Genomic DNA, 19,881 nt, shown 5'->3' with positions numbered 1-19,881 from the left:
TTATAACATGAACTCTTTGGTCAGAGGAGCTGCTTTGGCACTGGGGGAGGATGGTTACGAAACCAGCCAACTGGCAAACACCAAAACTGGCTCTCAGTATAGTTTCTTTAGAGCAAGAGTTTTGTAAACATTTGGATGAGAGCCTGTCACCTTCAGCTCTGCAACACTGAGAAGATCGACTCCCTCTCGTGTAATACTTTTATCTCATTATACAGGTAGTTGTGGGATTGCTTCTTTTTTTTCCTCCTTTCTTTTCTTCACATGAGACTCCCATCATGTGAAATCAATCTACTCCTCAGTGGGGTTCATCGAGTGAAAAAAAAAGATGAAATCCAACAGAACATCAGGAGCTGGTCTCTTCAATTCTCCGCATGATGAAGAAGAAGCTTGTGGAGCTCTGAGTCAGAAGACAAGTTCACTTGCAGAGAAGAACTCTGTGGCCTTTTGTTTTTGCCGTCAGCAAACATAAGAAATAGAGATATGATACTTGTAAGACACGTACAAATATTGAATTAACCAAAGATTGCCAAAAGTTCTTCAGAAATGAACTTTCCCACAAAAGTATAAAAATCTATCGATCCCAAAGTTGCGATTTGTGACATTTCTTATCTCTTTTTCATCAAGGAAGTGCAGAACCAGTTGTGGAGTTCAGTCAGCTGAAGGATTCCTTGTTGAATTCAAAGGTGGTTCCAGGATATCTTGTGGAGTTGCACAGTCTGTGGAGAGTCCTGGAAATGCCCTTAGGTCCACAACAGAAAACCCCGATGCGTTTACTGGAACCACAGGAGGGGAAAAAAGTAGTATAGTCAGATATTCAATATATGTAAAATCAATAATATGCTACTTTCTCAAGCTACTCACTGCTTATTGGTTTTGCCAATCTCCTCAAACAGCAATTTCCACCTGGGCCGTCCAACCAGCAACCTTGAGGTGAGTGGTTGGTACTTCTCCTCAGACATACTCTGAAAAAAGAGAGAATGTATAACAAACATTCATACTATTACTTCTGCATTAATAGATGACAAAATTCAGCATGTTACTACTGCAATTTCACGTAGTTTCCAGTTTAAAATGAGCTCTTTATGTGGGTCTGTGGGTCAGGAGTGAGGCGACAGCCGCTGGTTTAATCTGCCCGTAGAGATGGAGCTTTTACCATAATCATTAACATGAACAATGTGGACACAGTTGAGCTTGGTGTGTAGCTGTTACAGAGTTGTTACACATGACAAGCATGTGGTTTTACTATAAGATTCCATGAATAACAGCTGACAAAAACAGCATTCCTCCCCGTCGGGGAATTGAACCCCGGTCTCCCGCGTGACAGGCGGGGATACTCACCACTATACTAACGAGGAGATGTGTATGTGTGGAAACACCAACTGTACAAATAGTTCACCATGACAAGTGAACAATAGTAGTGATCAGTCACAGAAAACCCCTGATTTCACTAGAATGGGTACTGCAAAAGCCATTTCAAAGCTTCTTGCATGTTTTATTCATAGGGATATACGTTTTTATATGATAAAAACAGATGTTGTCACTGGTTTTCCTTGTTTTGTTTTGTTTTTTGTCAGAGGGAAAGCGTTTCCTTATAAGCAGTTAGATAATCTCAGTCAATAACTATGTCTAGTCCATGTTTCACCTTTCATTGATATGAGATATCAATATATCTTGTAATAGTCCCTCAATAATATGTCATTGAGACCTCACCCTCTCGCTCTCTGTCGGTCGTATACTGCCCTCTAGTGGGCAATGCTCTTAAGGACTGGAAAACAAGAGCTCAATGGTGAAGGAACGACTGTGAACTGACAATGAAATACAAAATAAATATAGAATTTTGGAGAGGTCACACCTACCTGCAGCCTATTTTCCTGACTGACATACAGTTTCAGATTGAAGTAGTCTGGTCTGTTCTCCTGCCAAAGCTTCATCACAAACACAAACATGTTAAGTTCAGTGTTAATTGTTGTTTTCTGAAATCCTACAGGCCAAATATAGCAAAGCACAACAAACCTGATAGTTAATTGACCTTCACTGATAGTGGTAAAATGTATAAAGTATAAAAATGTTACATATACATTAGGATATTGCAAATACAGTCCATACATGTGGTTATACTTTCAAGCACTGAAAAATACTCTAGTATATGTGATAACATTTTAATTCCTGTTCTGTTAATCAATTAAAACACAATGGCTAAGGTTTTGCAGACTTTATTCTGACCTTGCGATGAAGGGCACACAGCAGCTCAGCAAACCAGTAGAAGGAGCGTAGCTCTCTGCAGACCCAAACAAAGTACAACCTCTGCAACCGGAAACCCGCCCAACCATCGCTGCTAGAACAAAGAGTAACAGTGGGACACGGGAACAAAAGGATGGAACATCACATACTTGCTGCAAGTATTCATGATTTTCTTTCAGCAAACGACATTATTCATTACTCACAGCAGAGCGTGCAGCACACAGGCGAATGGTGTGACGCCAATTCCGCCAGCAACACAGAGACTGACGTCGTAGTTAAACACTTCCTCTGATGGACTTCCAAATGGACCGTCCACGTAAAGCCTGGGCACACAATACAAATCAACCAAGGAACTGGATAATTAATTACACACAAAAGAACACATAAACAGATACATATGGTGTCTTTCAGATCCCACAGTCCAAGGCGAAACCCACTTGCAATCATTTACACATCCCGACATCCACCATATGGTCAAGTGAGACCAAGTTAAGCCTTATTGTCACATAATAACCCAATTCTTAGTGTTCCTGAGCCCAGAGTAGCATTTCCTTCAGCTTTTATTTATTATTTATCTTATAAAACTTTAAGATAAAACATCTAAAATACAGACACTTTGAGTAGTGAACTTCAAAGGGACAAAACATCTCTCTCACACTTTAAAATCCATAGATATCAATAGCTATATTCCAATTCTACTCAAAATAACCGATAAACTTGTAAATGGTTTATGACACTATCTCAATATTTTATTTAAACTATTCTAGCTTCTGCGGTGAAGACATCTTTAATGTTTATTATTACAAATGTATTTCATTCATACTGTAATTCATTTAAGTGAGGTAACGAGTGATTATTTTCTCCATTAACTGATTAGTTGTCTGGTGTTCTGCTTCTGGTTTCCCGAGCCTCAAATGTCTTTAGTTGTTCACAATCTGAAAGGATTCAGTTTAAGGAAAAAAATGATGTCGGTAATCAATGAATAAATATCTGATGCATATAAGTCATGTATCAAACCTGAATAATATTATACTGCTTACAACATCTATCTATGGATACTTGAAGTGCTACCTAATTTTGAAAGACATAGATATAAATTAAGAGAAACTACCCTCTAATTGTATTTAGGCACAGTTGTTCACCTCAGCCTATTTCATAGAGCGGGGGATGGGGATTTTCATGGTGTGTTGAGCTCTGGTTTACTTTCACAGAACAAACACTCCTCTTCTCTCTCTCTCTCTCTCTCTATCCATCTATCTGTCTATCTGTCTATCTGTCTCTCAAACACACAACAGGAAGAGCACAGGGGTCAGAGGCTAAGGAGGTCAAAACCTCTGACCCCTGTGTGACTCTGGCCTTTCATGAGAAATCATGTCAGCCACGTCACACGCACACACACACCCACACACACAGAGAGAGAGAGAGAGAGAGAGAGAGAGAGAGAGAGAGAGAGAATGTACTTGGGGTATCTTCTCTGTTGCACCATGGGAAGGATCTCCAAGTCTATCCTTGGCTGAGGAAGTAGCAGCTGTGTGAAACGCTCTGAGAGGAGAGGATTTGTAATTATTCAGGTTTATTGTAACCTAAAAGAACAGCGTGTCAGAAACAAGTGTTATGCATATTATCTATAACAACAACAACCATACATTGTTATGATACGGCACAAATTCATTTCAGATTATCTACAGTACTGTGCAACAGTCTTAGGCCACCATTACATTTGTTGTTTCAGCATCATAATCATACTGTATAATTATTCCTCTATCACTTTTTTGGAACACGTGCACAAAATACAAGAAGCATGCATGCAGTTTTAAAATAACACATTCTGGAAAAAAAAATTTCAGAATGACATCACTGTCTTTTCCTCGTCTGTGATATATATATATATATATATATATATACATATATATATATATATATATATGTATATATGTGTGTGGTGCAGAATGTGCATGTGACGTGTTTGTGCTTGTGACTTAATCACTGATGTACAGAAAATGAAATCCAAAAACCTGAAACTTGTGTCAGTGTCTTCTCCTGGAAAGCATGCTAGCCTCGAGGTAAAGATATAGACAGTGACACGCACGCGCACACATACAGCAACACACACAAAATGTTTGCTTTTCTTCCCCAAGGAGGAGATGGAATGAAGAGGAGGACAAAATAAAACGACTTCCTTCCTGTCAACTCTGACAGGGACCAGTGAGATTGTGTGTCGATTTTTTTTATCTGTGCGTTTCCCCACATGTAAGCCTTCATGCGTATGTGTGTGGATGCGTGCGTGTGTGTGTGTGCGTGTGTGAACCCACCAGTCCAGTCTCCAACGACTCGAAGGTGGATGCCAAAAGTTTTCTTCTTCTCTGTGGGACACTGTGCGGAATTAGAATGAGCAGACGATGAGTCACAGCAAAACAGAAACACATATGCAACTAAAACAAAGAGAAACAAACATGCACACAAGCACATAGGTGCAACTCTTTTCATTACATTTTATAGACACACACACACACACACACACACACACACACACACACACACACACACACACACACACACACACACACACACACACACACACACACACACACACACACACACACACACACACACACACACACACACACACACACACACACACACACACACACACACACACACACACACACACACACACAGAGACTTCCTGTTGGCAGACGGCATTACTAGCCTCGGGGGTCTGTCTGCTCTCTGTCAGTGTGATTCTTTGCCCTCCTCCTCAAAGCTCCATAACACACCGCAAGCATGCAAAAACCGTGTGCCTGAGTGTGTGTACATGTCTCTATTGGGCTGTGAGGACCAAACCTATCTTTGTGAAATAGGTTATAGGTATTTAGAGCTTGAACTTAAGTGTTTTTTGAGGGTTAAGACTTAGTTTTAGGATTAGGTTTTGACTGAGGTTAGGGTTAGTTTTAGGTTCATTGTTAGGGTTTAGGCATTTAGGCCACGTCCAGACGGAAAGGGCACTAAGTGTAAACAATCTTTTTCCTTTGTCTGTCCTTCGTTTTCAAAAAGTTCCCCGTAAACACGGCATCGATTCAAAACGCTGTGGTAAATATGTCAGGACTAGAAGTCACAGCCTCTTAGTTGTGATGGTTAAGATTAAGGTGAGGGAATGGAGAATGCATTATATACACGAGTGTCCTCTCAGCAGAAAGTTGTGTCTTTGTCTTTCGCCTGTGTGTCATACAGTCTGTGTTACATCTGAAAACATCAATAAACAATGTGAAACTGAATATTCCCAGCTGTCAATCAATTGTCAGCTGATAGAAGAGGGAGTCTGATGTTGAGACAGTGTTCTTTTGCCAGGTGGAAGAACAGTTAAGATGTGTGTGTGTGTGTGTGTGTGTGTGTGTGTGTGTGTGTGTGTGTGTGTGTGTGTGTGTGTGTGTGTGTGTGTGTGTGTGTGTGTGTGTGTGTGTGTGTGTGCTTTTGCACTGTGTCATACGTGAGGAATGTTTTTGCAATAACTTGTAGAGCTACAGAAACTCTTACCGTTGTTAGAGTGAAGGGATGGTTCTCAAATGAAGAGACACCTGGACAGTTTAGAAGGATATACTGAGGAAAAAAGGGAAGAGATGAAAGGTGGAGTGACACGCAGACAAAAAGAAAAAAGAGTGGAGACAAAAGAGTGCAAAATAAAATACAACTCAGATGCATCAAAAGAACTCCTCGGGGATAAATATGTCTCGTCCTCTCACCTGTCCAGGATGAGCTTTGAAGTTCTTCTTCAGCATGCGCAACTCAATGACATCACAGGGATGCCTGATGACTGTCACTATGGTAACGGGGTCACTGCTCCTCATGTAGCGGTAGAACCGCTCGGCGCAGTAGAGACAGAGAGGACCGGACACCCACAGCCATGTCTGCAACACACATGGAGTAATAAAATTCTACATTTTCACATCTGTTACATGATTTCAGGGGTCAGTTGAGCTTTACTGCAAGCCAAATTACGTGAACATCCCCCATGTTTTACGTTTTTGCTTTATTCTAAATCCATCTAGCCCCTCTCTGTCACTGTGTGCGGTGTGTTTCTGTTCCTCTGCTGGCAGTAACCTGCGGCCGACTAATTGCTCACAGCCCCAGTAAAGCCTGGGAAACACGATCAGGTGTAAGGGAGGGAGAGATTTTATGGAACCAGCTTGTTGCTTAACAACCACGTGCAAACACATAATCACACATACAAGAAGAAACACATGCAAACACGGGGCCTTGATGTCGAGAGAGGATGTCTGCTCCTCCCTTACAGCAATAACATTCAACCCCCCACATCCACCCCCAACACTCCTCAAATACTCCAGCAGCACACGTGTTCAACACTTACACACCCAACTTTAATGCCAGGATACACCTACTAACACACCCACACACCTGGGGGTAGTGTGGATGGAAGTGAGCCTCCTCTCTGCATCGCCTCCCTTCATCGAAGCGCTGATGCAGCTCCTCCTCCTGCTGCTCTGCGCTGCTCTGATTGGCTCTGAGGCAGCCGGGGGGGTGGGCCTCGATGTTGGTCTGATACTTCAAAGCACCACTGATGGAAAAATAAAATCCAGATTCAAGTCTGCTTTTTGTTTTGTTTTTGTACAGTTATTTTATTTTATAGTTGATCATCTTTCTTTCTAGATGCTGCCATTCTTACTAGACTAACACTATAACACTATAGATATAAAAAATCTCTTCTCTTCTTTTCATTATTTCTTCTTTGCTGCCATTATTCTTCACATGTTCGTAATAAACTAAAGTAACAGAATCAAAATGTTTAGACCGATTTTTTTTTTTAATCCATCTTTACACAGATAACAGCAAAAGAATACTGTTTTTGAGGTGTTTTATAATGGACGATGAAGATTTATAAGGTTTATTTCATTGAATAATTGTGTATTTATGAAGTAAATGGTGAAATAAATGGTCTGTATTTATATAAAGCTTTTCTAGTCTTGATGATCACTTAAAGGTGCTTTCCACTACAGTTTTGCACAGGGACACATTGGCATGTAAACTAGCAGACCCGGCACATAAAACCCTGTTTATCTCATTTGATCTACAGAGAGAGACATTTGGAAAAAAAAAATAATAATTTAACAAACAGTTTCTGAAGAAGTGACAGTAAGGATTGTTGAGATGTGTTCAAAAGTTAATTTACTCAAAATCCCAAGAGATGTTGTCTGTAAAGGAATGTGCTTTGCTTTTGTACATACTGTACGTTTTTGTTTGTCTTAAACTACTTTAGAAATGCATTGTAGGTTTACTCCTGTGGTTTACTGTTAGTTATGACCTGACCAGACTAAATACATCACATCTCATCGACAACGCAGCAACAGGACAGAAGTGTGTGAGCAAGTGAACAATAGTTCGATTCCTAGACAGACTGAAAAAAAACATGATTTTGCTTTAAGTTGCTGAAAGAAGGTTAGAGATGTCTCCAGCTGTCAGTGGGAGTCTCCTATATTTACTGACATACACAGGTGAAGACACAATTTTTTATCTCATTGTCTGATTCTAGTGGTTAAATGAGGAACAAAATGTACAGACAGTGCAAAACTCAGCAACTCTTACAAAAGATAAACCAGACATGCAGACGCAGACACAGGTAGATTTAAATGCTGAATCAGGGAATAAAGCCCTGACACATACCCGACGATGTGAACCATGAGGATGAGGTAGAAAACAATGAAGAGGTTGTGTGTGTACCAGAAGATCTCATAGTTGGACACGCTGAAAAAAAAATGATAACACATATGATTAAATATTTAAGACCAATGAGATGTTTTTTTAAAACAGATAGATAGATAGATAGATAGATAGATAGATAGATAGATAGATAGATAGATAGATAGATAGATAGATAGATAGATAGATAGATAGATAGATAGATAGATAGATAGATAGATAGATAGATAGATAGATAGATAGATAGATAGATTGATAGATGACAAACTAGATTCTGATTTGCCAGCATCCTGCAACAGTGCGAGTGAAATTACCATAATAACCACATTTGACTTCCAAAAAAACACTTAAAAAACAACCTAAGATACATGATATACCATGTTCATGGTGTTCAAGAACTAGACCCACTATTAGGTCATCAGTTCAGCCTATTGAACCTCAGATTCCTTCCTTCATGTGTGTAGTCACTCAAAAATGCTGATGACACATCATCTCTTCTCTGCTCTGCTGCAGTCAACGTCCCCACCACTCCAGCCACTTAGCCCAACTCTTATCTAGGACCTTAAGTGGTCTGGAAAACCCTATTACCCTCTGTTCAATTACACACACAGACACACACACAGTCACACACACAGTGGTTGACCCACCATGACCTGTGTAATGACAGAGCAAAGAGTGAAACACTTACTAGAGATTTGCTTTGTAACACACTGAGGTTGGCATGCGTTTCTAGGGTTTCTGTCTACCAGCCTTCCATTGTCCATCTCACACACACACGGAAACAAGAGAATTACACATAAGCTAAATACATATATATATATAAAGTAGACATTCACCTTTCTGAACAGGTCTGTGACACAACATGGACTTGGCTAATGTGCCTTTAAGTCGACGTACCGTACACAGTAGGAGGAGGACATGAACATCAGGAAAAGGATGAGAACCAACAGGACGCCAGTGACTCCGGGGACTGCGGAGAATCGGCCAATCGGAGAGCAGATACAAAGTCAACAAGTCAGGTTACTCATCCAAGGACACATACATATACTCATCTTCAATAGGAGATTTATTCTTCACTGAATAAACGGATGTAAAAGGGAGGAAGACAGTTAAAGAGAGAGATGTCCACATGCAATACTGTATCAGAATGAGAAGTTCTTCTTACTTGTGGTCAAAATGATCAGCTTAGGATCCTGGGAAGAAAAGAAAGAGTTGGTTTCTATTCTGTCTATTTATGTGAAGTCTAGTTTTACGGTTTGTTTTAGGCAACACGATAGCAGCCAACTGTGGAACATGGGGAGTAAATGGTCAACCTCAGCAGGTGAATTCAATTCTCAGGTTCTCCCTTCTAGATAAAAGGCTACATATCAGTTGATGGTGTTTGATTATCCTCATTGAGCGAGGACATATTTGGAAGACGTTTGCCTCACTCGAGCTAAGGTCGGAGTTCGATTGGCCGGTGTATAAATATACAAGCGTGAGTGTGTGTATCGCACCTCTCCTCTGTAGCGAGCCAAATTGAGAGCAGGAAAGTCGTCCGAGTAGCTCGCGCTGAAGTTCATGATGTTCACCAAGTGGGCAGACACGTGCACGACTGGGGGCGAAAAAAAGACAAAAGTCAAATGCCTTAAACACAGACACACACTTAACCATTACGGTCAAAATGAAGTGTGAGTAGAAACTTGTACAGGCATTTTCTTTGTCTATTCAGCAGAAAACACCCTCCTGACTCACTCACACACACACTTCCCTGACATCACAGGCTAACCACGCAGCCGTTCAACAGCTGATGGAATTAGGGGGGTGTAATCATGAGACACAAGGGTCCTTTTTTCCCCACTCACATCCTTTCTCACTCCCACTGCTTCCCACCCTTCTCTCCCCCTCCCTCCCTCTCTCTCTCTTTGTCTCCCCACACACTCACTGTCTTCATTGTCATTTGTTGTCTCAGAACTTCGGCACTCCACTATTAGAACATGACAAAGAGAAGCGTGTGTTGAGAGGTGAATGGTAACGATGAGAGGGATTACAACTGTATGTTCAACTGCTCTATGGGTGGCAGAGTCACTCAGTCCATCCAGACACACATATCTTACAGGGTCCTAAAGTTAATTTCAATACCTTTTTAAGACTTTTTCCAAGACCTTATCGCCACTTAAAGCTGTAATCAGCAACACATATTTAACTTACAAAACAGTTTTAGTTTGCAATTGAATCTATAGAGCACAACCCTACAAAGGAACTCATAAGCTGGAAAGAATAAATTAAACCAAACGCAAGGTTTATTAAAATAAACAACAAGTAACACTTTGACTCAAGTATTCTTGATTTTGGAGTTTATTTCATTTCGGATATTAGGAGGAGCGCGTTCGCAAGATACGTAACGTCTCATGTACGCATGCAGGTCCAAGCCTTGCAGAGCGAGCATGCCTGCAAATTGCTGTTAAGGCCTTAATTTTCCCAAAATTGATTTATAAACTTTAAAAGCGGACCTAGACCGGAAGTTCCAATTAACGCTTTTTTTAGTGTGTATCTGCGTCATTACCTTGTTTAAGAAGCCCTGAAGTTTCAAAACAAACAGTTCAGCCACTGCTGAGAACGCTGTGTTTTATCGTAATCTCGGGCTCAGCGAGATCTCTGAAAAAACCCGGTCCGGTTACGTAAACACCAGTTCTCCTGAACAGCAGATCCTCCTGCTCCGGGCACTAGTCCGGGTACATCCGGTTGCGTACATTGAACCGCAGAAGAACAATAACGCCCGTTGTGGAGGTGTTTCACGAGCGACAGTGTCTTCTGACTCTGGGTCTGACTCCAGGTCAAAGTCATAAAAGGGACTGCGGCGGGGAGTCGTGACAAAGCTATTTTTAAACATTGTTAAAACAATGTTTTGATAATGAGTAGCAGTGCATCAACCGTTCTAGAGGGGGAGCTGCGCTTCTGAGAGCGGGTGTGCTGATTATGTCACTTCCAGGTATTGGCCAATCACAAGACAGTTGGGAAGGCTCTACGCTGGCTGGCCAATCACAACACACTCTGTCTTCTGGGTGTGAGATTTATGTCAATGAAATACCGCGGCTGAGGAAAGCTTCAGAAAAGAGATATTTCTATCGGCTCGTTTACAGCAACTAGGAGGAGGATCTTGAATCCTAACATGCTTCTTTTAAATTTCAGACATGCACAAACGTCTGGGGAGTTGCTGCTGTTGAGATTCCCCTTCCCAGCTTCCTTGTATAATCTCTGATTAACATCCGGGTGAGCTCATGTGACAGACAACTCAGCAGCAGGAGAAACTAAACGAGTGAATGGCAAGTGTCCTGCTGCTTCCTGCATGACTGAATCCTCCTGCTGCTGCCGTGCCTCACCCAGACAGAGTACGAGAACGAAATAAAAAAGGGTCTTGGTCTTACAATGTCACCGGTGTGTCACTTCTGAGCCTTTGAGAAACAATGTAAAATTAATTCTAGAATTCTGTGTCAGTGTTGTAGATATTTGAGCAGACAGAATCTAACAACATTCACTGTCCAGCTGCATTGTGGGACTAAAAGGATTAAAGTGTTTTTAGGACTGATTCTTATTAAGCCAGGACATCAATGCCTCTGCCTCACCAACTGTAGTCACTCTATTTTAATAATACAGTCTGTCTCTAATTAATGTCATTTTTATATTATTGAAATAAATGATGTGAGTGCTCTCAGCTATAGTAGAGATGTATTAACTTTATGAGGTCTTTATAGCGCACATAAAAATGATATTATAGCCAGAAATCTAATAATTTTTCATAGGCTACCCAACATCCAACATGACTAACCAATTTATTTAAAAGGCATCATTAAATGTCTATCTATCTACATCCCAAATCCCACAAATCAACATGATTTGAAGACACAGTGAGACACTGCCTTATTGAATAAAGGGAGGAAGCTTGTAAACCGGACACACTGTAGACACACAGCTGCAAGGAGCTCCCATGATGTCATGAGAGGAGAGTGTGTGTGTGTTAAGACTAACACACACACACACGTACACACAAAGACAGACAGCTTGACAGCAGCAAAAACAGATATGACCAGCTGGAAGGTCATCACAGCTGGTACCCCCAGAAATGCTGAGCCAGCTTGCAGCCACTTTATCTCCACTTTTACACACAGTTTACGTATAAACAGACCAGGTTCAGGTCTCCATGAGGACTGCTGCTCCTGATAAAGAACCAACAAATACAAGAACACTCACACACACACACACACACACACACACACAGTCTCACACTGATGGTAAGTACCAGAAAAGATGCAGATGGTGACTCCACAGGTCACATGAAAGGTCTTGCTCTTGTCCAGTAGTCTGCGTGTCTTTCTGCTCGATACCTGTGTGTGTTGCAGCATAGACAGTTTCTTTTTTTTAGTCATTCATTGGAACCGTAACACATAAAACTTTATTTCCGCTTCATGCATTCCCTCCGTACTTTCACGAAAAATACACCAAACTGTCAACCGTTCTTAGATCAAAGTTTATACAAGCTGGGAGTTTTTAATAAATTCCTTAATTTTAGACAAAAAGGAAGCAAATACAAAACAATCACATATCTTTCAATTAAGACAATTATATTATATATAAATATTAATGATGAATTATTGCCCAGCCCCATTGAGAAGTTTATTATTAATTAATTACTAAAATATATCCCAATTTTATCCCTTTTGGCCGTATTGGCTCAGTAACTCCTCCTCAGTCAGTTTCATTTCTCACCGTGTGTCTTCCTCGGACAAAGGTGACCAGGGAGCGACACATGGGCAGCAGCACCAGGCTGCAGTTCAGGTTCAGCACAGACGCAGACGCCCTGCTGATGCACAAGCCGAGCTGAGAGAGACACACGGGATTGTTAGGCAGGTTTCAATGACAGGTACAGGTCAGACAAACACTTTAGAGCAGTTCTAAATCAGATTCAAAGTATTCAGTGAGCACTGAGGCTCTGAGCGATTACTTCTCTTCCTTTTAAAAAACTAAGGTAGGAGCTATTTGTTTGGTATTTGGATAATGGATTTTGGATTGTCAGTATTTAGTGCTTTCTTCAGCTATATTTTTGTCCATGAAATTGTTTTGCATATTAGCATAAGTTTCTGTTATTTAGTATAATTGGTTTGAGCATATTTATATTTAGGTGAGATGACAGCGTGATAGAGGATGACCTTTATTCTTTTCTTTGTTAACTTTTAAACAAACACAAAATGACAACCTGCGTTGACCTGAGTAACATTCACACTCATAGTGCAGTAGCGGTTTTAAGATTAAATTTGATTAACTGCCACCAGTTAAACAGTTTGAACATAATCCAGGACATTTACTGGAAAGAAAAAAAGAGATGAATTATACGCACTGCTACACCGGACGTCGCAACTGGACAAGCAGCAGTTTTACATGATCTACCTTCAGTCCATGATGAAGGACAAGACCACGCTTTACAGCACAACTAGCTGATAAAGATGCGAGTGAGAGACAGACATCCACATGCAAACATCACACTCAAAGAGTTTGATACCATAAGCCTTAGAAAAAAAATCCCATATACATTAACTCTCCACAGAAAAGCACCTGACAGAAAAACCACATGCAGGAGATCTGATATCCTGCTTTCTGTACATCCCCAACACCCACACATGCACACACAAACACACACACGGGCTTAGGACACTGCATTGACTTAGTCTAAACAAAGTAGTGTCCCTAATCTTAACCATAACAAAGTAATGCTTCACCACAAATTGAACATGAGCCTCAGAAAGAAATCTGCCATATTAGGACCAGGTTTTGGTCACCATGAGGACCAGTAGTCCTGATGAAAAGGTCCTAAAGAATGTACATGTACAGTACACTCTCACACACACACACACACAAACAGAACCATACAGGCGGACACGAAAAGATGTTTTGGAAGTTCAATCTAAATACCCTTAAGCAGCATTAAAGCTTGCACGCGCAAGTACACACACACACACACACACACACAGAGAGATAGACACACACACATGAACGTAGCCCTCTGGCAAGGCATTCAGTTAAAGCCAAAGACGTGCCCGCACTTGCCCTTCTCTCTCCTTGTGTCTCTCTGTATACAGGCAGTGCGTAAATAGCTCACACATGGCGCCTGCTGCTACATCATATTTTGTCACTTTCTTATTTCAATCCACCAGTTTGTCCATGACTGGAGTCACTTGTTTTTTCCTGTAAATTTGTCCTCGTAATTGTTTTGAATGTTTCTCTGAAGCTTGAAGTCTGTTTGTGTTTAATAAGAAAAAAAAAAGGAGGGACTTCATCCTAATTCCTTTCGAAAAACTTATTTTTACTTTTTTTGTTTTTAAAGAAATGTTTCATGTTTGAATAAATACATAATATAAACCAAACTAAAGTATTGTATTTTTGCCCATACTCAAAATCTAAAGTCAATGATTAAAGAAAAAAAAAAAAAAAAAAAAAAAGTAGAAGATAGAAGATTTAAAAGTCACCACAATCACAGCAACACAATAACAAAGCTCGCCAGATTCAGGCCCAATGTTAAGTATCACAAGCATCTTGGGTTACGAGGAAGAATGTTAACGACTAACATACAAATAGGGACAAAACATTCCTGCTAATAATTTACTTCAAACACGTTTCGACTAACAGAACAGATAGAGAAAGCAGTCTGAGCAGAGAGGGAATGGATGGTCAGAGACATTTGTATGTTTCATCCAAAGACATTTTCATTGACGCACACACCCTGGACTCTCATTGACTTCCATTTCTTTGGACAGCCTAAACAAAGCATTATTGCTAACCTTAACCATAACCAGTCGATGCCTAACCCTAACCTTAAACTTAACTCAACCACAATTCAAATCTCAGAACTAAACTCAAAACAGTTCCTCAGAAATTAGGTTCTGCCTCATTAGGACCAGGTTTCGGTCTCCATGATAAGTTCAGTGTTTGTGCCAGAAAAAAGTCCTAAAGAGGTAACAAACACAAGTATACACACGCACGCGCTCACACAAGACCTTGTAACAGCAATTACACTAACAGGGTTCATTCCTGATCCGTGCGTGTTTGCCCAGTTTATGGTCATAACTCAGACTCATTAGACCTATATTATGACAGATGACAGTGCAGCACAAATTTTGTTTCCATTATATCAATGGAAATATTTTAAGTTAGGACAGTTTTTGTTGTTGTTATTCAGTTGCACATTTTTCACTTACAAGCTCATTGTTGTCACTGTGCAGCCACTAAAAAAGCCTCAGTGTCCCATGATGTAGGAACAATGATACGTGATTTATGTGAATCGGGGGAAACTAAATATTCTTTTGCTCCTTTCTGTGCCTCCGCTAAAATACTATAATTTGAGCTTTTGATCACTTTGTGGACCACATACTACACTTATAAAGTATATCAATCATTTATATTTGTCAATATATTTTGTTAAGTAGTTTTTTTGGGCTGAATTTCAACATATTTATTGATTAAAACTTTAGGAGATTGCTGCACTGGGTCACAAACTTGGGTGTTCATCAAGGACAATGGCAACAGACTATTTAAAAGTCAGATGTGTCAATGTTTTGCACCTTTTAAGAATAAATTTAAGTTTAAAAAAAAGAAAGGTTTTATATTTTTCCTTTTATATTTAATATTTTTCCTATTTTGACTGACACTTATACATTACAGAATCCCCCTTAAGATTGAAAGGGTAGTCATTACTGTATAGTGGCTTTTGTTTTTGTCTGTAGTTATAATCTATATTAATCTATGTGCACACAATAGAAATCTACAAGCCTGGATCTGCTGATGAGTCAGTTAGGGTTTCACCTTTGTGAGAGCATTATCTTCTGGTTCATTTGCTGTCAACACAGGAAAGTTTCAATGTCATGGCTGAGGTTAACTTTTGCTAATGTGGTAACAGCCTTCCTTTAGAGCAGGGGTCACCAACCTTTTTGAGACAGAGAGCTACCTTAAGGGTAAAAAATAATATGGAGGGCTACCATATAATATTTTTTTGTTTGTTTACCATTTAAACGATTAATATTATGCATTCAACTGCATACACATTCATTCCAGTGCTTACTCCTAACGATTATCAGTTTGTATAAACAATATCAAAGATATTTTACTGAGCGATCATACGGATACATGCAAGTGAGGTGAAGTGAAGTGAGCCCGCGGGCACCGTATTGGCTGCCTGCGGGCTACCAGGTGCCCGCGGGCACCACGTTGGTGACCCCTGCTTTAGAGTAAAACAAAGACAATCTCTTACAATATCTCTATTCTCTGTTGCCTATCCCTTTAAGAAAACAGTGATCAGTCTTGACTGGTGGTTCGGGGACGTATAAAGTGCAAGAGATCTGCTCACCCCAAGCATCTCGAAGAGGTAGTGATACTGTTGTCCAGAGAAGTACAGCATAAAGGTCCTCAGGAACAGCCAAGTGTTTGCTCCCATCCACAGCATCTAACACAAACACACACATACAGCAAATTGTGTCCAGCACACAGTCTCTCATTTAAAAAATAGTGTTCCATCTCTCTTCTCCAATAATTGATGCTTTTCAAATCTATCTAAATAGTCGTTTATGAGTCCCACAGTGGGTGGAATTTACATTGTCACAGCAGCAAAGACAGTAAAGATAAAGGTAATGTATCAGAAACATGCATATCTACTTGTGTGAAAAGTACAATATTGAAAAATATTAAAGGCGCCATATGTAAGAATGTGGCTGCAAAATATTTTTTTTAATGCAAATATTTTGTCTGTACTGTTGTTGTTGGTGAGTTCAGTTTGTTATATGAACATTATTCCTGAGTCTGTGACATATTAGGAGGATTTTATGGCCAGTTGATTTAGATTTATTACATAATGCACCTTTAACAATATAATAGTATAAAAAGGTCAAATGGAATGTACATTTTAGACATTGAGTTAACAGAATATATACATTATGGGCTTGATGCTTACAGTATACACTGGATTGAACATGAGATATTGTATGTAAATTGCACTTAACAAGTGGTGACTCATTAGCATTCGAAGCTATTTGACAATTCTTTTCAAAGTAAAGGACACATGCAAACAAATGCAACTAGGGAAAAACAACTCTGTAAATGTACTTTAAATACATTTAATTGAGAAGCTCATTAGTGTATCTTCATCACCAGTTGGTCAGTTTCTTTCCTCTGAAAAAACACCTTGCAGCAGCTCATGAAAAGGTAAAACAGACAACTCCGTTAACAGGAAACAGTTAGAGAGGAGCTGAACAACTATAAAAACTTTTCCTCACCAGGATGAAATGTTTCCCTCCCTCGTTGGCGACCCAGCTCCGCAGCGACACGACCATGACGACGGTGATGGTGCCCTCTCGGGTTTGGTCAGCGCCCCAAACTCCTCACCACAACCTCGGTGTGGCTGAGAGGAAAACACCGGTTCCTCCTCCGGTTAGCAGCAGCTCCGTGTCTCTCCGCGTCTCTACTCGTGTGTGAGCAGCAGCAGCAGCAGCAGCAGCAGCGTCCACACACCGGCCGGTGTCAGCAGCTGCCTCCTCAGATAAACTCCCACCGCCTGCTCTCTGAGCAACTTTGGACTTTTTCATCCCCCAAATTAAACCAGTCAGAGCGGCGACGAGCTCAACACAACTACTGCTGCTGTCCCGGTGTCTGTGGCTCTGTCTGTGGCTCTGTCTGTCGCCTCATTTCATCTGAGGAGCCACCACCGACAAAACTGCACTAAGTAAACACAACAAAACTCACATAAAGGAACATATTCGCCGCTCCACCGCTTCCCACTTGTCTATTTGTGCCGCTAGAGGGAGCTATTCACTTACTTCACCTTTATGGGACGAGGAGAGACTCGAGTGACTTGGCGAACGTTACTCTTCCTGTTTTATTTTGAAATGCACATGTTGTCTCATTTCAGTTGTCTGACTCCTCACTCACTTCCTGTCCTCCTGTGTTTCCAGTTCCTTTGATGACCTGCAGAGTTGTTGTTTTTTTACCTGTCATGCGTTTTTTGGGGGTTCCAATTTGTTCTTTGTCTGGTTTTGGTACAGTTTAATGACTGAAACCCATTGATTTATCAACATTTTAACAATAGTGACTTAGATAAGTTTAAAAGTTATTTTCAGGTTGAACATCCGGAGCATCTGGAAACAAAGGATAGACAAACAAATGCATTTGCTCCAAGAGCACATACCAACACAAACACCGTTTTTGTCAGTATGTAAGTATAATAACTATTATTATATAGCATAATATAAAAAGTATAATATTTATTTCTCATCAACAACAACCTACAACAGTAACTGAAGGAAGACCTGGATTGGCACCATTATTTCATAGAAATCCACACATTTGTCTTCCTTATGATTTGATTCAATTTCATGACAAATTGCAGATTGTCAAAGAAAAAACACACCCAGCAAAGCTCAAACTGACATGGAAATCAGTTCATTCATGAAGTAATCTGCAATAAGAAACAGACAAACAGCACCACAAATAGTTAGCTATATGGAATAGCTGTATTGATGTTTCAATGTCAGATTATTATGTCATTAATGTTGGGGTAAGTTTGTTTTAATTCAGTTAAATTTGATTCGATTTGATTTGTTTCGTGCCGAATCACAACATACATTAACTCAAGGCACTGTAGAGAGAACAGAAACCCAACAGTTCACACAATAAGCAAAGATGAGGCGTCAGCGGAGAGGAAAAAACAAACTCCCTTTTAACAGGAATACGTCTCTGACAGAACAAGATTAAAAAAATATGCAGGCATCTGCCTCGACCGGTTGGGGTGAAAGGAAAAATGGGGGAGAGAGGAGAGGTGGGGGAGAGTAAGGGGAAAAGAGAGGCATGGTAGAGACATATAATATATGTCTCTACCATGCCTCTCTTTTCCCTTTGTAATAATATTACAACTGTAATATTATTACAGTTGTATCAAGTTATAGGTTTAGACATGACAGTTATGACTCATCAGTTATGACATGTTTATATCATTACAATGTTATTTACACAGGCAACAGCAGGGATTGTTGACTCAAAAAAATTAAACTGATAAGAGTGAGCCTGAGAGAGTGCAGCCTAGGTCTATAGCAGCCTAACTAAGAGATGGTTCAGTTTTCCCTGAACCTTTAAGTCTAAAGGCCTGTACATACTCTGCAAAAACAGAGACATGCTTTCTTGTTCTTGACGTGGCAAGCACAAGAACAACAAAATTCTGGCTAGGACATTTACTTTGCGAGAAACTCAAATGCAGAACTCCTGGGAGGTTGTCCACATCTACTTCAGATTTCTGGCCAATCATGCAATAGTTGTTGGACTCCACACAAGAAAGAAGTTCTGCCCGGATGATGTGTCAAGAACAAGCTGCAAGCAAATAATGGCTTCATTCTTTTCTTGGAGCCTTTGGAGAGAAAACAAATGTCTCTGTTGTTATAGAGTATGCACAGACCTTTACTTTAATTTCCTCAACAGGTTCCACAGGAGAGGAGTCTGGTAACTGAAGGCTCTGCCTCCCATTCTGCTCCTACAGACCACATGTAAGCCTGCATTTTGGGACCAAAGTGACCTGTTGATAAGTCAGATAAGGAAAAGGTAGTTCTTTAAAGTACGATGGGGCCTAAAATGAATTATAAAGTGTACAGAGAGCCAGTGCAGAGAAGCCAACAGTCTATTCAGTGTGACCCAATGCAAACAAAAAGCATGAGGAGAGAGGTTTTATAACATCTGTGGGTGAATACTCATGAGGCTGAATGAAAGCAAATCCCTGCAGTGGAGACACATCCATCAATGTGGAAGCTGTTTTCACAGCTTCTTCTTTTATTGACATAATGCAGTCATGATGAAAGACTTTTTTTTTTTCAGTCTTGGATGAACAGCATGTATTTCTCCACACTTGTCACCAGAGAGCAGAGA

General features: G+C 40.3%; 1 protein-coding gene across 1 annotated transcript; it reads right to left on the bottom strand.

Annotated features, from left to right (window-relative positions):
- Positions 1-638: 638 nt before the first annotated feature.
- nox4 (NADPH oxidase 4) lies at positions 639-17,306 on the bottom strand (the record flags this gene model as incomplete). Its single annotated transcript, XM_083887128.1, has 18 exons — positions 639-773; positions 862-962; positions 1,857-1,925; positions 2,224-2,335; positions 2,445-2,564; positions 3,702-3,783; positions 4,554-4,614; positions 5,776-5,838; positions 5,982-6,146; positions 6,655-6,814; positions 7,918-7,998; positions 8,851-8,923; positions 9,119-9,146; positions 9,450-9,547; positions 12,233-12,317; positions 12,700-12,810; positions 16,328-16,423; positions 17,250-17,306. 18 exons carry the CDS (start codon positions 17,304-17,306, stop codon positions 653-655), a joined length of 1,683 nt encoding a protein of 560 aa, XP_083743254.1. The 3' UTR covers positions 639-652.
- Between the last annotated feature and the right edge of the window lie 2,575 nt (positions 17,307-19,881).

The sequence above is a fragment of the Microchirus variegatus genome (genome assembly GCF_963457635.1).
Source record: "Microchirus variegatus genome assembly, chromosome: 3".
NCBI classification, from domain to species: Eukaryota; Metazoa; Chordata; class Actinopteri; order Pleuronectiformes; family Soleidae; genus Microchirus; species Microchirus variegatus.
The sequence above is the reverse complement of the archived record's forward strand: the minus strand, read 5'-3'. Positions and strand labels throughout refer to the sequence as shown.